At 44.8% G+C, this 23,677-nt stretch overlaps 1 protein-coding gene across 6 annotated transcripts in view; it reads right to left on the bottom strand.

Annotated features, from left to right (window-relative positions):
- LOC134346399 (ribonuclease T2-like) overlaps nucleotides 1-19,213 on the bottom strand; it is a 119,299-nt gene extending 100,086 nt beyond the window's left edge. For all 6 annotated transcript variants that reach the window (XM_063047759.1, XM_063047762.1, XM_063047760.1 and 3 more), the window contains exons 1-6: nucleotides 19,140-19,213; nucleotides 11,197-11,266; nucleotides 9,471-9,529; nucleotides 8,729-8,780; nucleotides 2,032-2,096; nucleotides 659-742 (exon numbers count right to left, since the gene is read on the bottom strand). In XM_063047759.1, coding sequence (XP_062903829.1) covers nucleotides 659-742; nucleotides 2,032-2,096; nucleotides 8,729-8,780; nucleotides 9,471-9,529; nucleotides 11,197-11,266; nucleotides 19,140-19,192 — 383 coding nt within the window. In that variant the 5' untranslated portion in view covers nucleotides 19,193-19,213. The remainder of the gene's footprint in view (nucleotides 1-658; nucleotides 743-2,031; nucleotides 2,097-8,728; nucleotides 8,781-9,470; nucleotides 9,530-11,196; nucleotides 11,267-19,139) is intronic.
- Nucleotides 19,214-23,677: the final 4,464 nt, after the last annotated feature.

The following is a 23,677-nucleotide window of genomic DNA, read 5'->3' as shown; positions in this document are numbered from 1 at the left end:
CTTTGCTTACTCCTGCAACACACACCCTCCCTCTCTGACTTTCTGTTGCACAGTTTCTCTCTCATTCTCCCCATCCGTCTGCCTCTCTCTCTCTCCCCTTCTCGCTTTTTCACGTATTTTGCATCTCTCATCTTTCTCTTTGCCGGATTTGTCTGCTCTGCCCGGCACCTTCAGTCCCTCCAACTCCCTTCTCTGCATCAACCTGTCTCCTTCAGTCTCTCTCTCTCTCAGTGGGTCTGTCTCTATTTGCTGTCGTTCTCACCTTGCCTTGCTCTCTTCCCTCCACAGCTCTCCCGCTCTTTCTCTCTGTCTCCCTCCTTCCATCTTTCCCTCCTTCACAGCCATCTCTCTCTCTCTCTCTCTCTCTCCCCCGCCACCTCACAGCCGTCTCTCTTTCACTCTCCCTGCCTCCCCACTTCCTCTTCTAATGAGGCTCCACTGTTGCCGCCTCTGTGTTCACTCTGTGAAATCCCTGTCTACCGTTCAGCTCACACTGAATACACCACATGTGCTGAGTATTTCTTCTTATCACTGAGGGGTGTTTCTTAATGCCCTGTAATCGGACCTTTGGTGGGTTCATTAGGTTGGCAGTAGGGTTGGGAATGAGGAGCACGGAGGGGAGTTGTGAGTTGGTGAGATATACAAATCAAGTCCTCACTTGTTGAAGTAGCCCAGTGCTTTCTCGAAGTAGTCATGTACTGCTAAGCCCGCAGTCTTTCCGTGTTTATCCCACTCATATTTCCTAGTGAGAGAGAGAAAAAGATCAGCAATGTTTTAACACACAGTTTGTGGTGTTACAGGACTGGAAGCGTGGCTGAAAGTAGGGATCACAGGGAAGATGGGGTCTATGTGCACACAAGACATAGTAAAGTAAAGGCATCCGTTAGTCTTGCGAGACCATGGATCTGCGCCTGGAAAGTCTTCGCTCTCCAGGGCACAGGCCTGGGCAAGGTTGTATGGAAGACCGGCAGTTGCCCATGCTGCAAGTCTCCCCTCTCCACGACACCGACGTTGTCCAAGGGAAGGGCATTAGGACCCATACAGCTTGGCACCAGTGTCGTCGCAGAGCAATGTGTGGTTAAGTGCCTTGCTCAAGGACACAACGGGCTGCCTCGGCTGGGGCTTGAACTCACGACCTTCAGATCGCTAGTGGAATGCCTTAACCACTTGGCCACGTGCCCACATGCACATATATAATCCATAAACAGGGAACAGTGTGAAGATAGGGCACACATAGACAGGCCACAGGGAATACAGTTACCATATCCAGACTCCTGTCTATAACTCCCTTTGCCTCCAAGTCCAGCTGCTGCTCCACCTGGTCTACGTGGTCTGGGAGGAGCTGCAGTTGCACGCATTTCCTGCAGATATAGCCTTCAGGGACACAACACCATTTTCTGATCTCCCACATTTCACAGGAGGAGCAGAGCATCCACTGACTGCCTTTACTACCTTCGCAAACCAGTGGAATTGTTAAAGTTCCTGCTGCTCACACTTCAACCTATCAGTAGCACTTCCACCTCAGAGCAGGCCTGCTCTAAACTGCCACTCTGATACAGGGACTGTCCTTTTATTTACTGCTCAACCTGTCATCAAGAAAACTAACAAATACTTGCCCAAAACAGATTTTTCAAACTCCCTGCTACTGAGATTTTTTTCCCATTTCTGACAAAGGACGTGTCATTTTAACTGCTTCTCTATCCACAGATGCTGACTGACCCCTGCTGAGCTTTGCAGCATTTTGGACTTTAGTACTGAGCAAGAGTTATAGACTGGAATCTAATGGAAGCGTTTGTATGTTGAGAATCAAGTTAAGAGAAATGTGGCTGTGAGTGGCAGGCTGGAATGTTGTCTGAAGGTTTAGTCAGGCCAGTGGACAGTTTGTGATAGTTAGATGGGCCGAATGGCATGGTCCTGCCCTTATTTCCTCTGTTATGTGAAATAAATCCTTGGTTCAATGCTGAATCTGAAACTGTACATTAATTGAAGACATTTGGGTTGTGTACAGGAGGCCATTTATCAAGTACGTACCAGAATTCCTCATTGTTTTCGCCAGACAGTTGTGGCCAAACTTGCTCCATGTTGTCTGTGAGATCCTGAAAATAAATTGACAGTTTGAGTAAGGACTCGAATGAAATACTAACTCAAAGTAAAAGAAAGGGAAGAACAGATATATTTAAAATGTCGGTGTCTACGGGTGAGGTGCCGGAGGATTGGAGAGCAGCTCATGTCTGTGGTGGCCAGTGCTATCATGTTTGCTGTTGTGTGCTGGGGCAGCAGGCTGAGGGTAGCAGACACCAACAGAATCAACAAACTCATTCGTAAGGCTAGTGATGTTGTGGGGATGGAACTGGACTCTCACGGTGGTGTCTGAAAAGAGGGTGCTGTCTTAGTTGCATGCCATCTTGGTCAATGTCTCCCATCCACCACATAATGTACTGGGTGGGCACAGGAGTACATTCAGCCAGAGACTCATTCCACTGAGATGCAGCACAGAGCGTCATAGGAAGTCATTCCTGCCTGTGGCCATCAAACTTTACAACTCCTCCCTTGGAGGGTCAGACACCCTGAGCCAATAGGCTGGTCCTGGACTTATTTCATAATTTACTGGCATAATTTACATATTACTATTTAACTATTTATGGTTCTATTACTATTTATTGTTTATGGTGCAACTGTAACAAAAACTAATTTCCCCCAGGATCAATAAAGTGTGACTATGACTATGACTATGTTGTTCTGTTGTTTAAAAAAGGATCGAAAAGTAATCCGGGAAATTATAGGCCGGTAAATTTGACGTCGGTAGTAGGTAAGTTATTGGAGGGAGTACTAAGAGACAGAATCTACAAGCATTTGGATAGAGAGGGACTTATTAGGGAGAGTCAACATGGCTTTGTGCGTGGTAGGTCATGTTTGACCAATCTATTGGAGTTTTTCGAGGAGGTTACCAGGAAAGTGGATGAAGGGAAGGCAGTGGATGTTGTCTACATGGACTTCAGTAAGGCCTTTGACAAGGTCCCGCATGGGAGGTTAGTTAGGAAAATTCAGTCGCTAGGTATACATGGAGAGGTGGTAAATTGGATTAGACATTGGCTCGATGGAAGAAGCCAGAGAGTGATGGTAGAGAATTGCTTCTCTGAGTGGAGGCCTGTGACTAGTGGTGTGCCACAGGGATCAGTGCTGGGTCCATTGTTATTTGTCATCTATATCAATGATCTGGATGATAATGTGGTAAATTGGATCAGCAAATTTGATGATGATACAAAGATTGGAGGTGTAGTAGACAGTGAGGAAGGTTTTCAGAGCCTGCAGAGGGACTTGGACCAGCTGGAAAAATGTGTTGAAAAATGGCAGATGGAGTTTCGTACAGACAAGTGTGATGTATTGCACGTTGGAAGGACAAACCAAAGTAGAACATACAGGGTTAATGGTAAGGCACTGAGGAGTGCAGTGGAACAGAGGGATCTGGGAATACAGATACAAAATTCCCAAAAAGTGGCGTCACAGGTAGGTAGGGTCGTAAAGAGAGCTTTTGGTACATTGGCCTTTATTAATCAAAGTATTGAGTATAAGAGCTGGAATGTTATGATGAGGTTGTATAAGGCATTGGTGAGGCCGAATCTGGAGCATTGTGTTCAGTTTTGGACACCAAATTACAGGAAGGATATAAATAAGGTTGAAAGAGTGCAGAGAAGGTTTACAAGGATGTTGTCGGGACTTGAGAAACTCAGTTACAGAGAAAGGTTGAATAGGTCAGGACTTTATTGCCTGGAGCGTAAGAGAATGAGGGGAGATTTGATAGAGGTATATAAAATTATGATGGGTATAGATAGAGTGAATGCAAGCAGGCTTTTTCCACTGAGGCAAGGGGAGAAAAAAACCAGAGGAAATGGGTTAAGGGTGAGGGGGGAAAAGTTTAAAGGGAACATTAGGGGGGGCTTCTTCACACAGAGAGTGGTGGGAGTATGGAATGAGCTGCCAGACGAGGTGGTAAATGTCGGCTCACTTTTAACATTTAAGAATAAATTGGACAGATACATGGATGGGAGGTGTATGGAGGGATATGGTCCGTGTGCAGGTCAGTGGGACTAGGCAGAAAATGGTTCGGCACAGCCAAGAAGGGCCAAAAGGCCTGTTTCTGTGCTGTAGTTTTTTCTATGGTTTTCTATGGTTTTGTAACAGATATCTAAAGCTGAGTTACAACCTGGAATATGATTAATTGGTTCGGGGTGAATATACTTATCATGGTCCTATGTCCAGATATATGTTAAATGTTGATTATATCTGATTCCACCACAGCATTGCCTCTGACAGCATGCTCCAGATATTTACCCCTCTCTGTGTAAAAACGTACTCCTCCGAGCCCCTTTAAAATGTCGTCCATTCAACTTAACCCAACAGAGCATGGAGAAAAACAACACCAAGTTGGTCAAGGTGCTGAGGAAGAGGATTTCTTGGAATGTATGCGGGATGGTTTTTTGAACCAACATGTCGAGGAACCAACTAGAGAGCAGGATATTCTGGACTGGGTTTTGAGCAATGAGGAAGGGTTAATTAGCGATCTTGTCGTGAGAGGCCCCTTGGGTAAGAGTGACCATAATATGGTGGAATTCTTCATTAAGATGGAGAGTAACATAGTTAATTCAGAAACAAAGCTTCTGAACTTAAAGAGGGGTAACTTTGAAGGTATGAGACGTGAATTAGCTAAGATAGACAGGCAAATGACACTTAAAGGATTGACAGTGGATATGCAATGGCAAGCATTTAAAGGCTGCATGGATGAACTACAACAATTGTTCATCCCAGTTTGGCAAAAGAATAAATCAAGGAAGGTAGTGCACCCGTGGCTGACAAGAGAAATTAGGGATAGTATCAATTCCAAAGAAGAAGCATACAAATTAGCCAGAGAAAGTGGCTCACCTGAGGACTGGGAGAAATTCAGAGCTCAGCAGAGGAGGACAAAGGGCTTAATTAGGAAGGAGAAAAAAGATTATGAGAGAAAACTGGCAGGGAACATAAAAACGGACTGTAAAAGCTTTTATAGATATGTGAAAAGGAAAAGACTGGTAAAGACAAATGTAGGTCCCCTGCAGACAGAAACAGGTGAATTGATTATGGGGAGCAAGGACATGGCAGACCAATTGAATAATTACTTTGGTTCTGTCTTCACTAAGGAGGACATAAATAATCTTCCAGAAATAGTAAGGGACAGAGGGTCCAGTGAGATGGAGGAACTGAGCGAAATACATGTTAGTAGGGAAGTGGTGTTAGGTAAATTGAAGGGATTGAAGGCAGATAAATCCCCAGGGCCAGATGGTCTGCATCCTAGAGTGTTTAAGGAAGTAGCTCAAGAAATAGTGGATGCATTAGTGATAATTTTTCAAAACTCATTAGATTCTGGACTAGTTCCTGAGGATTGGAGGGTGGCTAATGTAACCCCACTTTTTAAAAAAGGAGGGAGAGAGAAACCGGGGAATTATAGACCGGTTAGCCTAACGTCGGTGGTGGGGAAACTGCTGGAGTCAGTTATCAAGGATGTGATAACAGCACATTTGGAAAGCGGTGAAATCATCGGACAAAGTCAGCATGGATTTGTGAAAGGAAAATCATGTCTGACGAATCTCATAGAATTTTTTGAGGATGTAACTAGTAGAGTGGATAGGGGAGAACCAGTGGATGTGGTATATTTGGATTTTCAAAAGGCTTTTGACAAGGTCCCACACGGGAGATTAGTGTGCAAACTTAAAGCACACGGTATTGGGGGTAAGGTATTGGTGTGGGTGGAGAATTGGTTGGCAGACAGGAAGCAAAGAGTGGGAATAAACGGGACCTTTTCAGAATGGCAAGCGGTGACTAGTGGGGTACCGCAAGGCTCAGTGCTGGGACCCCAGTTGTTTACAATATATATTAATGACTTGGATGAGGGAATTAAATGCAGCATCTCCAAGTTTGCGGATGACACGAAGCTGGGTGGCAGTGTTAGCAGTGAGGAGGATGCTAAGAGGATGCAGGGTGACTTGGATAGGTTGGGTGAGTGGGCAAATTCATGGCAGATGCAATTTAATGTGGATAAATGTGAAGTTATCCACTTTGGTGGCAAAAATAGGAAAACAGATTATTATCTGAATGGTGGCCGATTAGGAAAAGGGGAGGTGCAACGAGACCTGGGTGTCATTATACACCAGTCATTGAAAGTGGGCATGCAGGTACAGCAGGCGGTGAAAAAGGCGAATGGTATGCTGGCATTTATGGTGAGAGGATTCGAGTACAGGAGCAGGGAGGTACTACTGCAGTTGTACAAGGCCTTGGTGAGACCACACCTGGAGTATTGTGTGCAGTTTTGGTCCCCTAATCTGAGGAAAGACATCCTTGCCATAGAGGGAGTACAAAGAAGGTTCACCAGATTGATTCCTGGGATGGCAGGACTTTCATATGAAGAAAGACTGGATGAACTGGGCTTGTACTCGTTGGAATTTAGAAGATTGAGGGGGGATCTTATTGAAACGTATAAGATCCTAAAGGGATTGGACAGGCTAGATGCAGGAAGATTGTTCCCGATGTTGGGGAAGTCCAGAACGAGGGGCCACAGTTTGAGGATAGAGGGGAAGCCTTTTAGGACCGAGATTAGGAAAAACTTCTTCACACAGAGAGTGGTGAATCTATGGAATTCTCTGCCACAGGAAATAGTTGAGGCCAGTTCATTGGCTATATTTAAGAGGGAGTTAGATATGGCCCTTGTGGCTACGGGGGTCAGGGGGTATGGAGGGAAGGCTGGGGCAGGGTTCTGAGTTGGATGATCAGCCATGAACATAATAAATGGCGGTGCAGGCTCGAAGGGCCGAATGGCCTACTCCTGCACCTATTTTCTATGTTTCTATGTAACACGGAACTGGTCCCTCAGCCAACGATGACCATGTCAACAATGATGCCAATCTGACTAATCCGTCTGTCTACACACGGTCTGTGTCCCTCCAAGCTGTGCCCGTCAAAATACCTCTTAAATGTTATTGTTTCTGCCTCCATGCTAGCACATCCCAGGCATCCCCGTCTTGTGCAGAACTCCTTCAAACTCCCCCTTACCATAACGCAAAGTCCTCTAGTATTTGATATTTCCACACTCTCACTGTCTATCTGCGCCTTCCATAATTTCAGAGATTCCCTCCGCCTTTGGTGTTCAAGAGGAAACGATCGAAGTGCGTCGCATAGACTGGGAAGATCATTTTAGATTGGGCAGAATTTATTAGAGTGTGTAAGGACAGGTTGGACAAGAACTGTTTTCTCTAGAATGGCAAAGGCTGAGCGAGAGCTCGTAGAAGCTTGTAAAATAATGAAAGGCACAGATAGAATGGACAGCTTCTCTAAAACAAGGTCTACATTTTTTAATATTGCCGGACATTCGTTTAAGGTGAGAAGGGTCAAGTTCAAATGAGATGTGCTGAGCAAGTTTAAAAAATACACAGATCATGTTGGGTGTCTGGAATGTGCTGCTGGGGTGATGGTGGGGGCAAATATGATAGAGCTGTTTAAGGGGATGTTCGTCAGGCGCGTGAGTACATGGAGAATAGAGGGATAGAGACACTCTGTAGCCAGAAGGGATTAGTTTTTATTGGGTATTTAACTACTAGTTAATAAGTTTGACACAACATCGCCGGCTGTAAAGCCTGTTCCTGTTACTGATAGAACATATGACAGTAGAGCACAGTATCGGCCCTTTGGCTCATGATGTTGTGCCAATCTTTTAAGTTACTCCAAGATCAATCTAACTCTACCCACCCAGATTACCACCAATTTTTCTTTCACCTATGTGCTTATCTAAGTATCTTAAATGTCCCAAATGGATCTGCCTCTACAACACCCCTGGCACCTCACACACACCTATCAGACTGTGTAAAAAAATACCTCTGGCCACCCTCCGCCCCATGCTTTTGTTCAATCCCTTTAAAATTATACTCTTTTGTATTAGCCATTTCCATAACTGGGAAAAATCCTGGCTGTCCACTCTGTCTATGTCTCTTACTATCTTGTACACCTCTATCAAGTCATTTTTCATTCTCCTTTGCTTCAAAGAGAAAAGCTCCAACTCACTGAACATCTCCTAATAAGACATGCTCTTAAATCCAGACACCATCCTGGGAAATCTCCTCTGCACCCTCTCTAAGGTGGTAGATGTGGGTTCAGTCGCTACATAAGGGAAGTTTGGACAGGTAAATAGATGAGAGGAGGCTGACAGAACACGGTCCTCGTGCAGGCAGACAGGACCAGGCAGGCTCTGACTAGATGGGTCGAAGAGCCTTTTTCTGCATTGTGGCTTTCTATGTCTCTGGGAGCTTCTGGGCCTGGTGAAAGGTACAATTACAACATTTAAGACATTCAGACAGGGATATGGATTGGAAAGGTTTAGTGGGATATGGGCCAAAGACTGACAAATGGGACTGGCATGGACAAGCGGGTTTGAAGTCTGTGCTATGACTCTTATTACTGAGTGAACCATTCCCAGTGACTCAGGGGTTTATGTACAGAATCACAGAGAGCTGGGACTGAGTTCAAGGTTGCTGTGTAAAATGAACCAGTGACCAGTGACCAGAACTCACGACTTATCCTGATGTTGTGTGATTTGAGTAACCCAGCTGGCCTGTTGATAAACTGACCAGTAACCTGTGTGATAGTGTGTTGTGTCCAGTCATAAAACTCGAGATTTTGTGAATCATCGCTGATTGTATATACTGACCTCTATTTCAGTCACGCTGAAATCGCCATTGAAATCGGTAGACTGAAGGGGCCTGGAAGATAAAAGGATAGGGTGAGGTGCTGATTCCAAGCTGAAGAATTCCTGCACTTTGCTGGCATTTACTTACAGGGACAGTACTTTGTGTTCTGTCTCAGGTCTCAGGGATGAGGGGCTCAGTTGTCACCACAATGCTCCTACACAGTTCAGAGCAATGGGGGCAGCTGGATACTGGGATCTAGACTGTCGGGTGGGTTTTGAAGGACAGGAGTCGGGAAGTCTTGCTCCAACTCTACATCTTCGATGAGGTCACACTCAGAACCCTGGTCTCTCTAGTTAAGCGGGGACGTGTCTGTATGGAAAAAGTTCATGGGTTGATTGGGGTTGACATATGAAGTTGAGTTGTTGGGCCTGTACCCACTCAAGTTTATAAATATGAGAGGTGATTTTATTGACCAGACAAAGTTCGGAGTGTGACAAACAGGTGGTGTTGAGTTGACTCTTCCCCTTTGGGGAAAATCGAGCAGCAGGGACAGTTTTTGGATTAAGAGCTGGCTGTTTAAGACGGAGATAAGGAGTCTTTGCTCAGGTGCAGGCTGAGCAGCTGGAGAAACAGCGGTGATTCTGGTACTGATATCCAGGCTCAGTAAAGCCCATACTCCAGAGCACAGCCCAACACTGGCACTGATTTACCCCAGAACCCCTGAACCTTTGCTCAAGTTCTTCCGCATAAGGAGACAGTTACCACCAGCCGTGGATGGTCCAGTAATCAAAGGCACAACCTGGGCCGCTCCATTTTTTAACCTGGAAAGACAAGGAAGGAAACTTGTCACTGACAAGAAATGGATGAACACCAAGGCCAGGAAAACAGCACTTCATCAGAAAAACAGGTCTGGTGGCCATTCTAGTTCATGCCAACCTGGTCCTTCCATATCCCTCCTATCCATCTAAACTTCTCTTAAGTGTTACAATTGAACTTCCATCTACCACTTCCGGTGGCTGCCCGTTCCCACTTGCACCACCCTCTGGTGAAGAAATTAATTCTCAGATTCCTGCTAAATATTTCACCTTTCACCTAAACCGAAGTAGTGTATCCAGTGTTGAGGAAGGAGTGCAATGGCGTGAGGTATGTTGCAGCTCTATAAAACTCTGGTGTGACTGTGCTCAGTAAGACCTTTAGTCAGGCTCTTGACAAGGTTCCTCATGGTAGGCTGATCCAGAAGGTTAAGATGCACAGAGACTTGTTCGTTTGGATTTGAAACTGGTTTGCCCACAGCAATTGCAGGGTAGTGATGGAGGCTGTTATTCTGCTGGAGGTCCTGACCAGTGGAATTGCAGATTCCAGCAGAGTCCCAGCAGAGGCACAACCCTCCCCATTATCAAAGACACCTTCAAGAGACAATGCCTGAAGGAGACTCAAGAGGCTTCGGCGAGCAGAGGCTAAGGATGAGCCTGCTCCCAGTGAGGTAAGGCCGGGTAAGCTCCTGTAAGTTCCTTTTATCACCATTTATTTTACAATCTGTGGTCATTTTATGTCTTTGCACTATATAAAAACAGAAAATTTCACATCATGTAAAACTATAATAATAAAGCTGATTCAATTTCTGGGGCCTCTGTTACTTGTGATGTGCAGAAATGACTTGGATGAAAATGTAGGTGAGTGGGTCAGTAAGTTTGCAGATATCAAAAAGATTGCTGGAGTTGTGGACAGTGTCGTGAGCCATCAAAGGATACAACAGAATATAGATCATTTGCAGATATGGGCAGAAAAATGGCAGATGGAGTTTAATCTGAGCAAGTGTGAGGTGTTTTTCCTGGGGAGGTCAAACGCCAAGGGAAATCCAGTTAAGATCAAGACCGTTGACTGTACTCATGTACAGAGGGATCTCAGAGTCTTCACTTAACAGTGGTCATGCCAGTAAACAGGTGGCTAAGCTGGCATATGGCATTGATCAGGGTATTGAGTTTGGGTCAGGAAGTTATGCTGCAGCAATATAAACCCTTGCTTGGGCAGCACACAGTATTGAGTGCAATTCTATTGACCTCAATACAAGGAGGATGTGAAGGCTTTGGAGGGGGTGCAGAGCGGTTTTCTAGGATGCTGCTTGGATTAGCAGCTAGGAGCTTGGACATACTCAGTTTGCTTTCTCTGGTGAGTTGGAGGCTGATAGAAGGTTATAAAATTGTGAGAGGCATAGACAGGGTAGTTGTCAATTACACGAGGGCATGCATAAAGGTGAGGGGGGCAATTACTCACTTCTCCAAGTGAGATGCCATCCGTCATTTCTTGGCCCACTTTCCCAGTTGATCTAGTTCCTGTTGTAACTTTAGACAAAGTTCTTCACTGTCTGCTACATCACCAACATTTTCATCCAACTTGTCTGTCTCGTACACTGATCTCTACAACAGCCACTGTTTGCAGGCGCTCACTGTTCAGACACTCAGATTTGTACACAAATGATTCCACTTACCTGACAGACGTTTGGAGGCCACTGCACTGCCAGAATATTATCCGACTGCTTCTGGAACAGGTTGGAAATTCTGTAAAACCAGATTGAAACGTTACTGGATCTGTGAGCTGGCTGCACGAGGAAGTGCTGGTAGATAGAACAACAGTTTATCATCACCACTGCTAGAACTGGCATTCACCAGCGCTGATGTGGGTCCTCTGCAAAGGACTCGTACTCAGTAACCCAGAGATGGAACTGGGGCTGCTTTGTCATTGTATCACTGAGGTACAGTGTAAGCTTGACAGATCATTTCAAAACATAGCATACTGAGGCAGTAACAGAACGCAGAATGAAGTAGATCATCCACAGAGAAAGTGCAGCGCAGTAGACAATGTCAAAGGGAAGGGACGAGGTGCAGGTGGGAGTACAATCCAAACTGGCAGGAGAGATAGTGAAATATTTACATTCTCAATGAGTGCAGGAAGCAGGAATACAGATATCAGTGTACTGGGAAGTGCTGAGGAAGAGGCTGGATGGGACTGAAAATAGGACAGCTCCATGTAAGCGCTGAAGAGCCATCCTTACCTCGGGTTCACACGACTTCCCACAATGGTATCTGTGACCGCAACTGTATCAGTGACAGGTAATCAACTCCCTCACTCAGTCCCTCAGCGATTCCCTCTCCTCCAGCACCCTGTATCCGTCATAACCACGATTCAGCAGAGCAGTGGATTCCGCAATTGCGCTCATGAATATGCACCTGTCAGCCAATTATTTCACTGTGATGATATTTAACTCCATTCTTTTCACCGCATTTCGCTGCTTGCGTGCCTTCGGCCTTGCCTGAGAAACTGGACTGTTGAGTCAAATGATGCCGAAGACTGGAAGTATTAATTTAATATTTAGTTATTTTCTTCAGCCACAGTATTGCTTCACTTTCCATTTGAGAGTTTTAGTTAACGGCCCTGTTTGGCCAAGCATTTATTGTTTTCCTTTGCCTACAAATCTATTCACATTAAAGCCTGTGAACTATTGACTGGTTTCAGTGCATCTCTCTCTGCACTTGGGTCATATCTGAACAGTGACAGTATCTCCACTAATACAATAGGAACGTTCAGGAGCCTTTTGCCAGCCACATGAACAGGCAGAATACTGAGGGATACAGATGGAACTGGATTTACTCTGTGCTTGGCACAGATCTGGTGCGCTGAAGGGCCTGTTCCTGTACTGTATTGTTCTACCTCTCCACTTCTCCTGTGCTGCTATGTCGAGAGATCTGCATAGACCTGAAGAACATCTCAAGGACAGATCTGCCCATGGGCTTGAGGCTACCCCGACGGTGTCACTACTGCAGGAAGGTATTCCAACAGATTGGGAACTGCTGGCAAGGTCGCCAATGGAAATGCAATGAAATATGGGAATGAGCATGAGGCTAGAATTAGAGCAGCAAGTTTCAAACAGGAAACGGTCAGGACAGGGAGATTTGTGGAGAATTTTAGAAGTCCAGAGCAGGTATCTCAGAGCAGGTTTGGATCAATGGGTGGACAAAACCCAGAACAACTTAGTAAATGGCCAGATGTGGCCTACAAATTACAAAGAAAGATAGAAAAGTATGCCAAAAGGGCAATGTTACAATAGTCACAGGGGATTTCAACATGCAGGTAGATTGGGAAAATCAGATTGGTGCTGTATTCCAGGGGGATGAATTTTTCATAAGTGTTTAGAAGATGGCTTTTTAGAGCAGATTGTGGTTGAGCCCACAAGGGGATCAGCTATTGGGTGTTGTGCAAGGAACCAGAATTGATTGGAGAGCTGAAGGTAGAAGAACACTGAGGGAAAAGTGATCATAACACGATTGAATTCACCCTGAAATTTGAGAAGGAGAACCCAAAGTCAGATGCATCGGTATTGCAGTGGAGTAAAGGAAATTACAAAGGCATGAGAGAGGAGATGGTCAGAATTGATTGGAAAAGAACACTGGCAGGGATGATGGCAGAGTAGCAATGGCTGGAATACCTGGAAGGAATTTGGAAGGCACAGGACATATACATGCTAACAAGGAAGAAGGATTCTAAAGGAAAGATGTCACAACTGTGGCTGAAAAGAGAAGTCAAAGCCAACATAAAAGCCAAAGAGAGGGCAGAAAATAGAGCAAAAATTAGAGGGAACTTAGAGGATCGGGAAGCTTTTAAAAGCCAATAGAAGGCAACTAAAAGAGCCGTTAGAAGAAGAATATCTTCATTGTCATTGTTGTGGAGCAATGAAACACAGTTTAGCAGCTCAACGTTTTGCAGCATAACAAAGAATATATACATAAAATAAACTCTAAACCTCAGGAATGCAGTCCAAAATTAATAATATATGGATGGGGGGATAGGACTATTGCACACCTGCCATTCCTGGAATGTGATGCATTTAGCTGCCGCCGTCTTAGGAGGGGGGCAGGAGAAGGGAAGGGGGTGTTATACATTTCACTGCTTGTGGGTAGAAGCTGTTAAGGAGTCTCTTTGTTTTCGTCCTTAATGCTCTGTATCTCTTCCCAGAAGGTAGAGGGGAAAACAGGTGATGTCCAGGATGAGTGGGATCCTTTGAAATACAAGTAGCCTTCTTTTGAAGTCTGCCAGTATAAATGTCTCTGAGGGAGGGTAATGTTGTGCCAATAACCTGCTCTGCTACCCTCACCACCCGCTGCAAGTCCTTCCTGTTCTGTTCTGTTCTGTGAAGCTGGCAAACCACACTGCACAGCAATACATCAGGAGGCTCTCTATAGTTGTCCGATAGAAGTTGATCAGCAGGTGATGAGGGAGGAGAGCGTGCTTTAGCTTCCTTAGGAAGTAGAGCCTCTGTTGGGCCTTCCCCACCTGATAAGAGATGTGGGCAGTCCAGGTGAGGTCAGCCGCGATGTGGACGCCGAGGAAGGCAAGCTAGCCAATAATATTAAAGAGAATATCAAAAATTTCTTCAGATACCTTAAGTATAAAAGACAGATGAGTGGATATCAGACCACTGGAAAATGATGCTGGAGAATAGTAACGGGGGACAACAAAATGGCGGATGAACTAAATAAGTATTTTGCGTCAGTCTTCACTGTGGAAGACATTAGCAGTGTGATGGAAGTTCAAGGTATTAGGGATCAGAAAGTCTGTAAATTTACCATAACTAGAGAGAAGATTCTTAGAGATGATTGCGCTTGAATCTGAGCAGGACCAAATTTCTTGTGGGCAGATTTACTAGAGCTACTGGGAGTGGTTTAACTAATATGGACGGGAGATAGGAACCAAGATGATAGAGCTGAGGATGAGCCAGCAGGTTTACAAGTAGATGATGGGGGTAACATGAATGTAAGGAAGGACAAGCCAATAATTGGGTAGAAGTGCAGACAAAGCAAAGAGTTAACTTGTACCAAAGAGGCAAAATTCAAAAGTATGAAGAATGCATGACTTAAGGTGCTGAACTGAAATGTGCACAGCATTCGGAATAAGGTGGGTGGACTCGTGGCGCATTTAGAGATTGGTGTGTATGACATGTGGGCATCACTGAGTTGTGGCTGAAAGAAAGCCATAGTTGGGAGCTTAACATCACAGGATATACACTGCATCTAAAAGAGAGGCCGGAAGGCAGAGGCAGTGATGTGGCCTTGTTGGTAAGAGATGGAAGTACATCTTCAGAAAGAGGTGACATAGGGTCAGAGAATGTTGAATCTTTGTGGATGGAGTTAAGAAATTGCAAGGGTAAAAAAAAATCATTATGAGACTCTTATGTAGGCCTCCAAATAGTAGCCAAGACGTGGGGTTGAGATTGCAAAGGGAGCTCGAAAAGGCATGTAATAAGGGTAATGACACAATTATAGTGGGGGGACTTCAGTATGCAAGGGGACTGGGGAAATCAGCTTGGTGTCAGATCGTAAGAGAGGGAATTTGTTGTGTGCCTACGAGATGGCTTTTTAGAGCAGCTTGTGCTTGAGCCTGCTTGGGGAAAGGCCATCTTTATGTTAAGCTCCCTGATAAGACCTGGGTGTTCTGCACTAACCCAGGTCTTATTAGGGAGCTTAACGTAAAATAAACCCTTAGGAGGCAGTGATTATAATATGATTGCCTTCGTACATCAACCTGACAGGGAGAAGCATAAGTCACATGTATCAGAATCAGAATCAGGTTTATTATCACGGGGTTTATTAGTACCCAACATGGAGCTGACTAGACTTACAACTCTCTGAAGTTCTTTTGGTCCTGAGCAGTAACCCCACCATACCAGACAGTGATGCAGCCTGTCAGAATGCTCTCTACAGTACATCTATAGATGCTTTTGAGTGTAATTGTTGACATGCCAAATCTCTTCAAACTCCTAGTGAAGGATAGCCACTGTCTTGCTTTCTTTATAACTGCATCGGTGTGTTGGGACCAGGTTAGATCCTCAGAGATCTTGACACCCAGGAAGTTGAAACTGCTCACTCTCTCCACTTCTGATCCCTCTATGAGGATTGGTATGTGTTCCTTCATCTTACCCTTCCTGAAGTCCACAATCAGCTCTTTCGCCTTACTGACGTTGAGTGCAAGTTTGTTGCTGCGACACCTCTCCACTAGTTGGCGTACTTTGCTTCAGTATTACAATGGAATAAAGGGAATTACAGAGGCATGAGAGGGGAACTTACCCAGGTGGATTGGAGGAGTATACTGGCGGGGGTGATGGCACAGCAGAGATGGCTGAAGTTTCTAGGTATAATTCACAAAGTGCAGGATAGATATGTTCCACAGAAGTAGTTACATAGAAAACATAGAAAATAGGTGCAGGAGTAGTCCATTCGGCCCTTCGAGCCTGCACCGCCATTTACTATGATCATGGCTGATCATCCAACTCAGAACCCTGCACCAGCCTTCCCTCCATACCCCCTGACCCCCATAGCCACAAGGGCCATATCTAACTGCCTCTTAAATATAACCAATGAACTGGCCTCAACTGTTTCCTGTGGCAGAGAATTCCACAGATTCACCACTCTCTGTGTGAAGAAGTTTTTCCTAATCTCAGTCCTAAAAGGCTTCCCCCTTATCCTCAAACTGTGACCCCTCGTTCTGGACTTCCCCAACATCAGGAACAATCTTTCTGCATCTAGCCTGTCCAATCCCTTTAGGATTTTATACGTTTCAATAAGATCCCCCCTCAATCTTCTAAATTCCAACGAGTACAAGCCTAGTTCATCCAGTCTTTCTTCATATGAAAGTCCTGCCATCCCAGGAATCAATCTGGTGAACCTTCTTTGTACTCCCTCTGTGGCAAGGATGTCTTTCCTCAGATTAGGGGACCAAAACTGCACACAATACTCCAGGTGTGGTCTCACCAAGGCCTTGTACAACTGCAGTAGTACCACCCTGCTCCTGTACTCGAATCCTCTTGCTATAAATGCCAGCATACCATTCGCCTTTTTCACCGCCTGCTGTACCTGCATGCCCACTTTCAATGACTGGTGTATAATGACACCCAGGTCTCGTTGCACCTCCCCTTTTCCTAATCGGCCACCATTCAGATAATAATCTGTTTTCCTATTTTTGCCACCAAAGTGGATAACTTCACATTTATCCACATTAAATTGCATCTGCCATGAATTTGCCCACTCACCCAACCTATCCAAGTCACCCTGCATCCTCTTACCATCCTCCTCACAGCTAACACTGCCGCCCAGCTTCGTGTCATCCGCAAACTTGGAGATGCTGCATTTAATTCCCTCATCCAAGTCATTAATATATATTGTAAACAACTGGGGTCCCAGCACTGAGCCTTGCGGTATCCCACTAGTCACTAGTTGTTCTCAAGTGACAGGGCAAGGCAACCATGGCTGACAAAGGAAGTTAAGGACTGCATAAAAGCCAAGGAAAGGGCAAATATGGTAGCAAAAGTGAGTGGGAAGCTCATTGATTGGGAAATTTTTAAAATCCAATAAAAGGCAACTAAAAGAGCTATAAGAAGTGAAAAGATGGAACATGAGGGCAAACTAGTAAATAATATAAAACAGGATACCAAAAGTTTTTTCAGTTATATGAACAGTAAAAGGAGGTGAGATTTTATATTGGACTGCTGGAAAATGATGCTGGTGAGGTAGTAATGGGGGACAATGAAACAGCAGATGAACTTAATGAGAACTTTGCATCTGACTTCAATGTGGAAGACACGAGCAGTGTTCCAGAGGTCTGTGAGTGTCAGGGAGCAGGAGTGAGGGCCATTGCTATTACAAAGGAAAATGAACTAGGCAAACTTAAAGGCCTTAAGGTGGATAAGCCACCGGGACCAGATGGACTACATCCCAGAGTCCTAAGAAAGGTTGCTGAAGAGATAACAGATGCATTGGTCATGATCTTTCAAGAATCACTTGATTCTGTCATGGTCCTGGAGGACTGGAAGATTGCAAGTGTCACTCCACTCTTTAAGAAGGGAGAAGGGAGAAGGGAGAAAGGAAATTATAGGCCAGTTAGTCTAACTTCAGTGGTTGGGGAAGTGTTGGAGTCTATTATTAAGGATGAGGTTCTGAGGTACTTGGAGACTAATGATAAAATAAGTCACAGTGGGTATGGTTTCTGTAAGGGGAAATCTTGCCTGACAAATCTGTTAGAGTTCTTCAAGGAAGTAACAAGGTGGACAGAGAAGAGGCAGTGGACTAGATTTTCAGAAGGTCTTTGATAAAGTACCACTGTTGAGGCTGCTTAACAAGGTAAAATTCTATGATATTACAGGAAAGATACTGTCATGGATAGTGGAATGGTTGACAGGGAAGAGGCAGCAAATGGGAAAACAAGGGGCCTTTTCTGGTTGGCTGCCAGTGACTAGTGGTATTCCTCAGGGGTCAGTGTTGGGACCACAGCTTTTCACATTGTTTGTCAATGGTTTAGATAATGGAATTGTTGGCTTTTTGGCAAAGTTTGAAGATGATATGAAGATAGGTGGAGGGGTAGGTAGTGCTGAGGAAGCAATGTGATTGCAGCAGCAAAAAAGTGACTAATGGAAAATAGTAAAACACTTAAAATTAATTTACAACCTAACAAATTAACCGTGCTGTTTGGAATAATTCCTCAAAATATCCATGGTATCTCTGTGTCTGACCAACATGTTATTGCATTTGCTACATTGATAGCTAGGAGGGCCGTTTTGTAGAAGTGGAGGGATAAATCAGCTCCTACCTTGTCTCATGACTCTGGGCACGTATTCAGTAGAATTCAGAAGAATGAGGGGGTGATCTGATTGAAACCTATCGAATGGTGAAAGGCCTTGATAGAGTGGATGTGGAGAGGATGTTTCATTTGATGGGGGAGTCTAAGATCAGAGGACACAGCCTCAGAATAGAGAGGCGCTCTTTCAGAATAGCGATGAGGAGGAATTTCTTCAGCCGGAATGGAGAATCTGTGGAATTCTTTGCCACAGGCAGCTATGGAGGCCAAGCCTTTATGTATATTAAGGCAGAGGTCGACAGATTCTTGATTGCTCAGGGTATGAAGGGATACAGGAAGAAGGCAGAAGATTGGGGCAGAGAGGAAAATTGGATAAGCCATGATAAAATGGTGGAGGAGACTTGATGGGCCAAATGGCCCAATTCTGTTCCTATACCTTGTAGTCTCATGGTATAGCAACTGATCTGCCCAAAACCACAACCCCTTAACACAATGTGGAAACCAACCTCCCCTCCGTGGATTCTTTTTACACTTCCCACTATCTCCAGAAAGCAGCAAGAATCATTAAAGATACCTTCCAAGCCAGTCATTCTCTCTTCTCCCAACGTCCAGCCAGCAAAAGCTCTTGTATGATAAAGATGAGCTTCCACCTGATATCAATTTCATCTCTTTAGCTCACAATCCAGCACGTCACGGGTCTTGCACCGTATTGTCTGCTTGTACTGCACTTTCTCTGTAATTGTTACACTATATTCTGCATTCTGATGCTGCTTACCTCTGTGTAGTCATGTAATTACTGATGATACTCACCGAAAGCCATCGGCTGCTGCCAGCACGATGAGTAGAAGGAGTGATAGAGCCATGGCACGGCAGAGGCAGTCACAGGCAAGTGAAGCTGCAATGTGCAGAGGGATGTCCTGGTTTTATACATCCTCAGGTAGGTCTGTAGGCTGTATGTCATGTGATCAGAAGGACCTGTGGTTATTCAGTCTTCCCATATAACACAGTCATAAACCACAAGTTCTCAAACATCAGAATGAAGCAGCAACTGCTGAAGGTGAAAGAAGCCCCTGATCTTACCACAGACACCAGTGTCTGCAGCAGAACAGGTCAATGATGAGAAGCAGTAAAACTGCAGATGATATGCACATTCACAGAAACATCATCTCTTAAATAGAACCACATAACATGTGTGAGTGTTTCCAGTATTTTATGCTTCTATTTCTGATTTGCAGCATCTGCAACTTTTTGCTTTTTACTCTAGCTCCTCTTTCAGTTAATTCAGGGTGAGTAAGGATTCTTCACGTACCCTGTGTTAGCGTGAGTGAGAGAGAGGGCATCACCCGGGCCACGCTCTTTTCTCACTTTGCCATCAGGTAAAAGATACAACTGCCTTGACCTGCACCATTAGGTTCAAGAACAGTTATTACCTCTCAACCATCAGGCTCTTGAACAAATGGAGATACCTGCACTCATTCTCTTTCGGGTGTTCCCACAAATGACGGTCTCACTTTAAGGACTCTTTATCTTGTTATTGCATGCTTGTTATTTATTGCTATTTGTTTATATTTGCTTTTACATAGTTTGTTGTTCATTGATTCTGTTCACAATTAAAGTATGCCCACAGGAAAATGAATTGTATATGGTGACCCATATGTACTCTGATAATAATTTTTCTTTGAGCTTTAAAGAGACTGTGAGGAGGGATAGGCAATTGAGAGGGCAAAGCTGTAGTCAGTGGGATGGGTTGAAGTGTGTCAATTTTAACGCAGGAACAAGGGTGATGAACTGAGAGCATGCGTCAGTGCATGGAACCCTAATACCATGTGGTACCCATTACAGAGAGTCACCTTTCACAAAGGAAGGAATGGTTGTTGTATGTTGTTTAGATGTTTCAAAATGGAGAGGGAGATATTGTGTGCAGTTTTGGTCACCTACTTGTAAGAAAGAGCTGAAAGAGTGCAGGGAAAATTTACAAGCATGTTGCTGGGTCTGGAGGATCACATCCACAAGGAAAGACTAGGTTAGAACTTTATTCTTTAGAATGTAGATTAAGAGGTGATTTGAGAGAGGAAAAGAATTGAGGGGTATAGATAGAGTAAATGCAAGCAGGCTTTTTCCACTGAGGTTGGGTGGGATGACAACCAGAGGTCATGCGTTAAAGGTGAAAGGTGAGAAATTTAAGGGCAACATGAGAAGAAACTTCTTCACTCAGAGAATCATGAAAATGTGGAATGAGCTGCCAGCACGTGGTCCATGCAAGCCTGATTTCAACATTTGAGAAGTTTGGATAGGTACATGGATAGTAGGAATATGGAGGTCTATGGTCCCAGTGCAATTTGTTGGACGTAGGCAGTTTAAATGGCTTTGGCGTGGACGAGATAGGCCGAATGGCAGAGAGTAATAGATTCTTGATTGGTCAGGGCATGAAGGGTTACGGGAAGAAGGCAGAAGATTGGGGCTGAGAAGAAAATTGGATCAACCATGATGAAATGGCAGAGCAAACTTGATGGGCCAAATGGCTTAATTCTGCTCCTATATCTTGTGGTCTTAAAAGTAAAAGTGATACTGAGGAACAGATCAGGAGTCAGAGTTTGGAAAGGTGAAAAAATAACAAGGCTTTTGTCATGGTGGACCCCAACTTCACTATTATTGAATGGCATCTTCATAGTTCAAAATGCTTGGAAGAGACAGAATTTGTGAGGTGTGTCCAGGAAAGATTCAAAGTACATTTATTATCAAAGTATGTGTGCAGTATGCAAGTCTGGGATTTGTCTTCCCCACAACAGCCACAAAACAAAGAAGACCATGGCATCCATTCAAAGAGGCACATCAACCAACAGAAACCAGAGCACATAATGTGGACTCCCGAGTCCAATCCACAAACCGTGTTGATCAAACCTTGCACAAGACCATGGATTCCAGCATCATCCTCTGACAGCATCGAGGGAGAGAGAGACCTTTCGAACACAGGGGACTTCCTTTGGGAGCAGTGAGTGAGAGGAAGAGGAAGAGAGAGAGAGAGAGAGAGAGAGGGAGACAGAGAGAGAGAGAGAGAGAGAGGGGAGGGAGAGGGAGAGGGAGGGAGAGGGAGGGAGAGGGAGAGTGAGGGAGAGGGAGGGAGAGGGAGGGAGAGGGAGAGTGAGAGGAAGAGGGAGAGAGAGAGGGAGAGAGAGAGGGAGAGAGAGAGGGAGAGAGGGAGAGGGAGAGAGAGAGAGGGAGAGAGAGAGAGGGAGAGAGGGAGACAGAGAGAGAGAGAGGGAGGGAGAGGGAGAGGGAGGGAGAGGGAGGGAGAGGGAGAGGAAGAGGGAGAGTGAGAGGAAGAGGGAGAGAGAGAGGGAGAGAGAGAGGGGGAGGGAGAGGGAGAGGGAGAGGGAGGGAGAGGGAGGGAGAGGAAGAGGGAGAGAGAGAGAGAGAGAGAGAGAGGGAGAGAGAGAGAGAGATACTGTCTGCAGACACTTCCCTCTGGCAGCAGCGAACGAGAGGCTGGTAGACGGTGTTGAGCACCCGCTTGCCTTTCCACACTCGTCTCGATGATTTCAATCTTCCTCGGTGCTTTAATTGGCGAGAAATAGAGTCGATCATGGGCTCACATGCCATCTCCAGGCTTCTTGGTCTCAAGACTACATGCTTCGCTGGAATCTTACAGACCCCTCCTGGAGACAGCAATGTGCAGATCGCTCAGTCTGCACACTACCAAACTGATAACACATCACCAAAATGTAGATTACAGGCTCCAACAGTAAGAGAACCACAATTGAAAGAAATAGAAGGTATCAAAGAGTGAAAAAGTAGTTTTGTGAACTGAATGGAGGATGTTGCCTTTGGTCATGTTGTTTGTTGGTGCCATCTTCTTCCTGATTCAAGGTGTAAATGTTCAGGCTAGAGAAAAGACCTGGATATGACGTAAGCAATGAACCAGGTCAGGTGTCAGACCTCACAGTGAGAGAGCATTTTGGAGAGAGTAACCACACTGCCTGACCTTTACCATAGCTTCGGACAGGGATAGGAGCAGACGGTATGGGAAAGTATTTAATTGGGGAGAGGGGGAATTATGATGCTATTGGGCAGGAACTGGGGAGCATAAATTGGGAACGGATGTACTCAGGGTAATGCACCACTGTAATGTAGAGGTCGTTGAGGCAAAACTTGTTTGGGGTCCTGGATTGGTCTGTCCCATTGAGGCAGGGAAAAGATAGCAGGGTGAAGGAACCATGGCTGACAAGAGATTCGGAACATCTAGTCAAGAGGAAGGAAGAGCTTACTTCAGGATAAGGAACCAACAGTTAGACAGGGCTCTTGAGAGTTACAAAGTAACCAGCAAGGCGCTAACGTATTTAGGAGAGCTAGATGGGGTCACAAGAAGTCCGTGGTGAGAGGGATAAAGGAAAATCCCAAGGCATTCAGCAGGTACTGTATGTGAAGAGCAGGAGGATGGCTAGGGTGAGGGTAGGACTGATTGGGGTTAGAAAAGGAATCATGTCATTAGTCACAGCAGATAAGGGAACTCCTTAAATGAAAATTTTAAAAATACTTTAGTTTTCACCAGTGAGAGGGAGTTTGTGACAACAATGTGAAAAAGGCTTATGTGCTTGAACATATCAACGTTAAGAAAGAGGATGTGCTGGATCTTTTGAAAAACATCAGGAAAGTTAAGTCCCCAGGGCCAGAAGTGATATATCCCTGTTTACTATGGGAAACAAGGGAAGAGAATTCTGTGCTGTTGTCGATGATCATTACATCCTCACTGGCCACAGGACACTTGGAGAGTGGCAATTGTTATTACTTTGTTCAAGAATTAGAATCAGATTTAATATCACCGGCATATGTCATGAAATTTGTTATCTTTATGGCAGTAGTGCAATAAAATACATGATAAATAAATACAGAGAAAAAAACTGAGCTACATTAAGTAGATATATCGATAAAGTAGTTGAATTAAAACAAGTGCAAAAATCAGAAATAAAAAAGTAGTGAGGTAGTGTTCACAGGTTCAACGTCCATTTAGGAATCGGATGGCAGAGGGGAAGAAGTTGTTACTGAATCGCTGAGTGTGTGCCTTCAAGGCTTCTGAATGTCCTTTCCGACAGTAACAGTGGGAAGAGGGCATGCCCTGGGTGATGGGGATCCTTAATGATGGCACTTCAAAAAGGCACTGCTCCTTGAAGATGTCTTAGATATTATGGAGGCTGGTACCCATGACGGAGATGACTAACTTTATAAGTTTCTGTAACTTATTTCGATCTTGTGCAGTAGCCCCTCTCCTGTACCAGACAGCGATGCCAGTCAGAACGTTCTTCACGTACATTTATAGAAGTTTTCGAGAATTTTAGTCAACAAACCAAATC

The sequence above is a fragment of the Mobula hypostoma genome, chromosome 5 (genome assembly GCF_963921235.1).
Source record: "Mobula hypostoma chromosome 5, sMobHyp1.1, whole genome shotgun sequence".
NCBI lineage: Eukaryota > Metazoa > Chordata > Chondrichthyes > Myliobatiformes > Myliobatidae > Mobula > Mobula hypostoma.
Note: the sequence above shows the minus strand (reverse complement) of the source record. Positions and strands in the feature narration are given on the sequence as shown.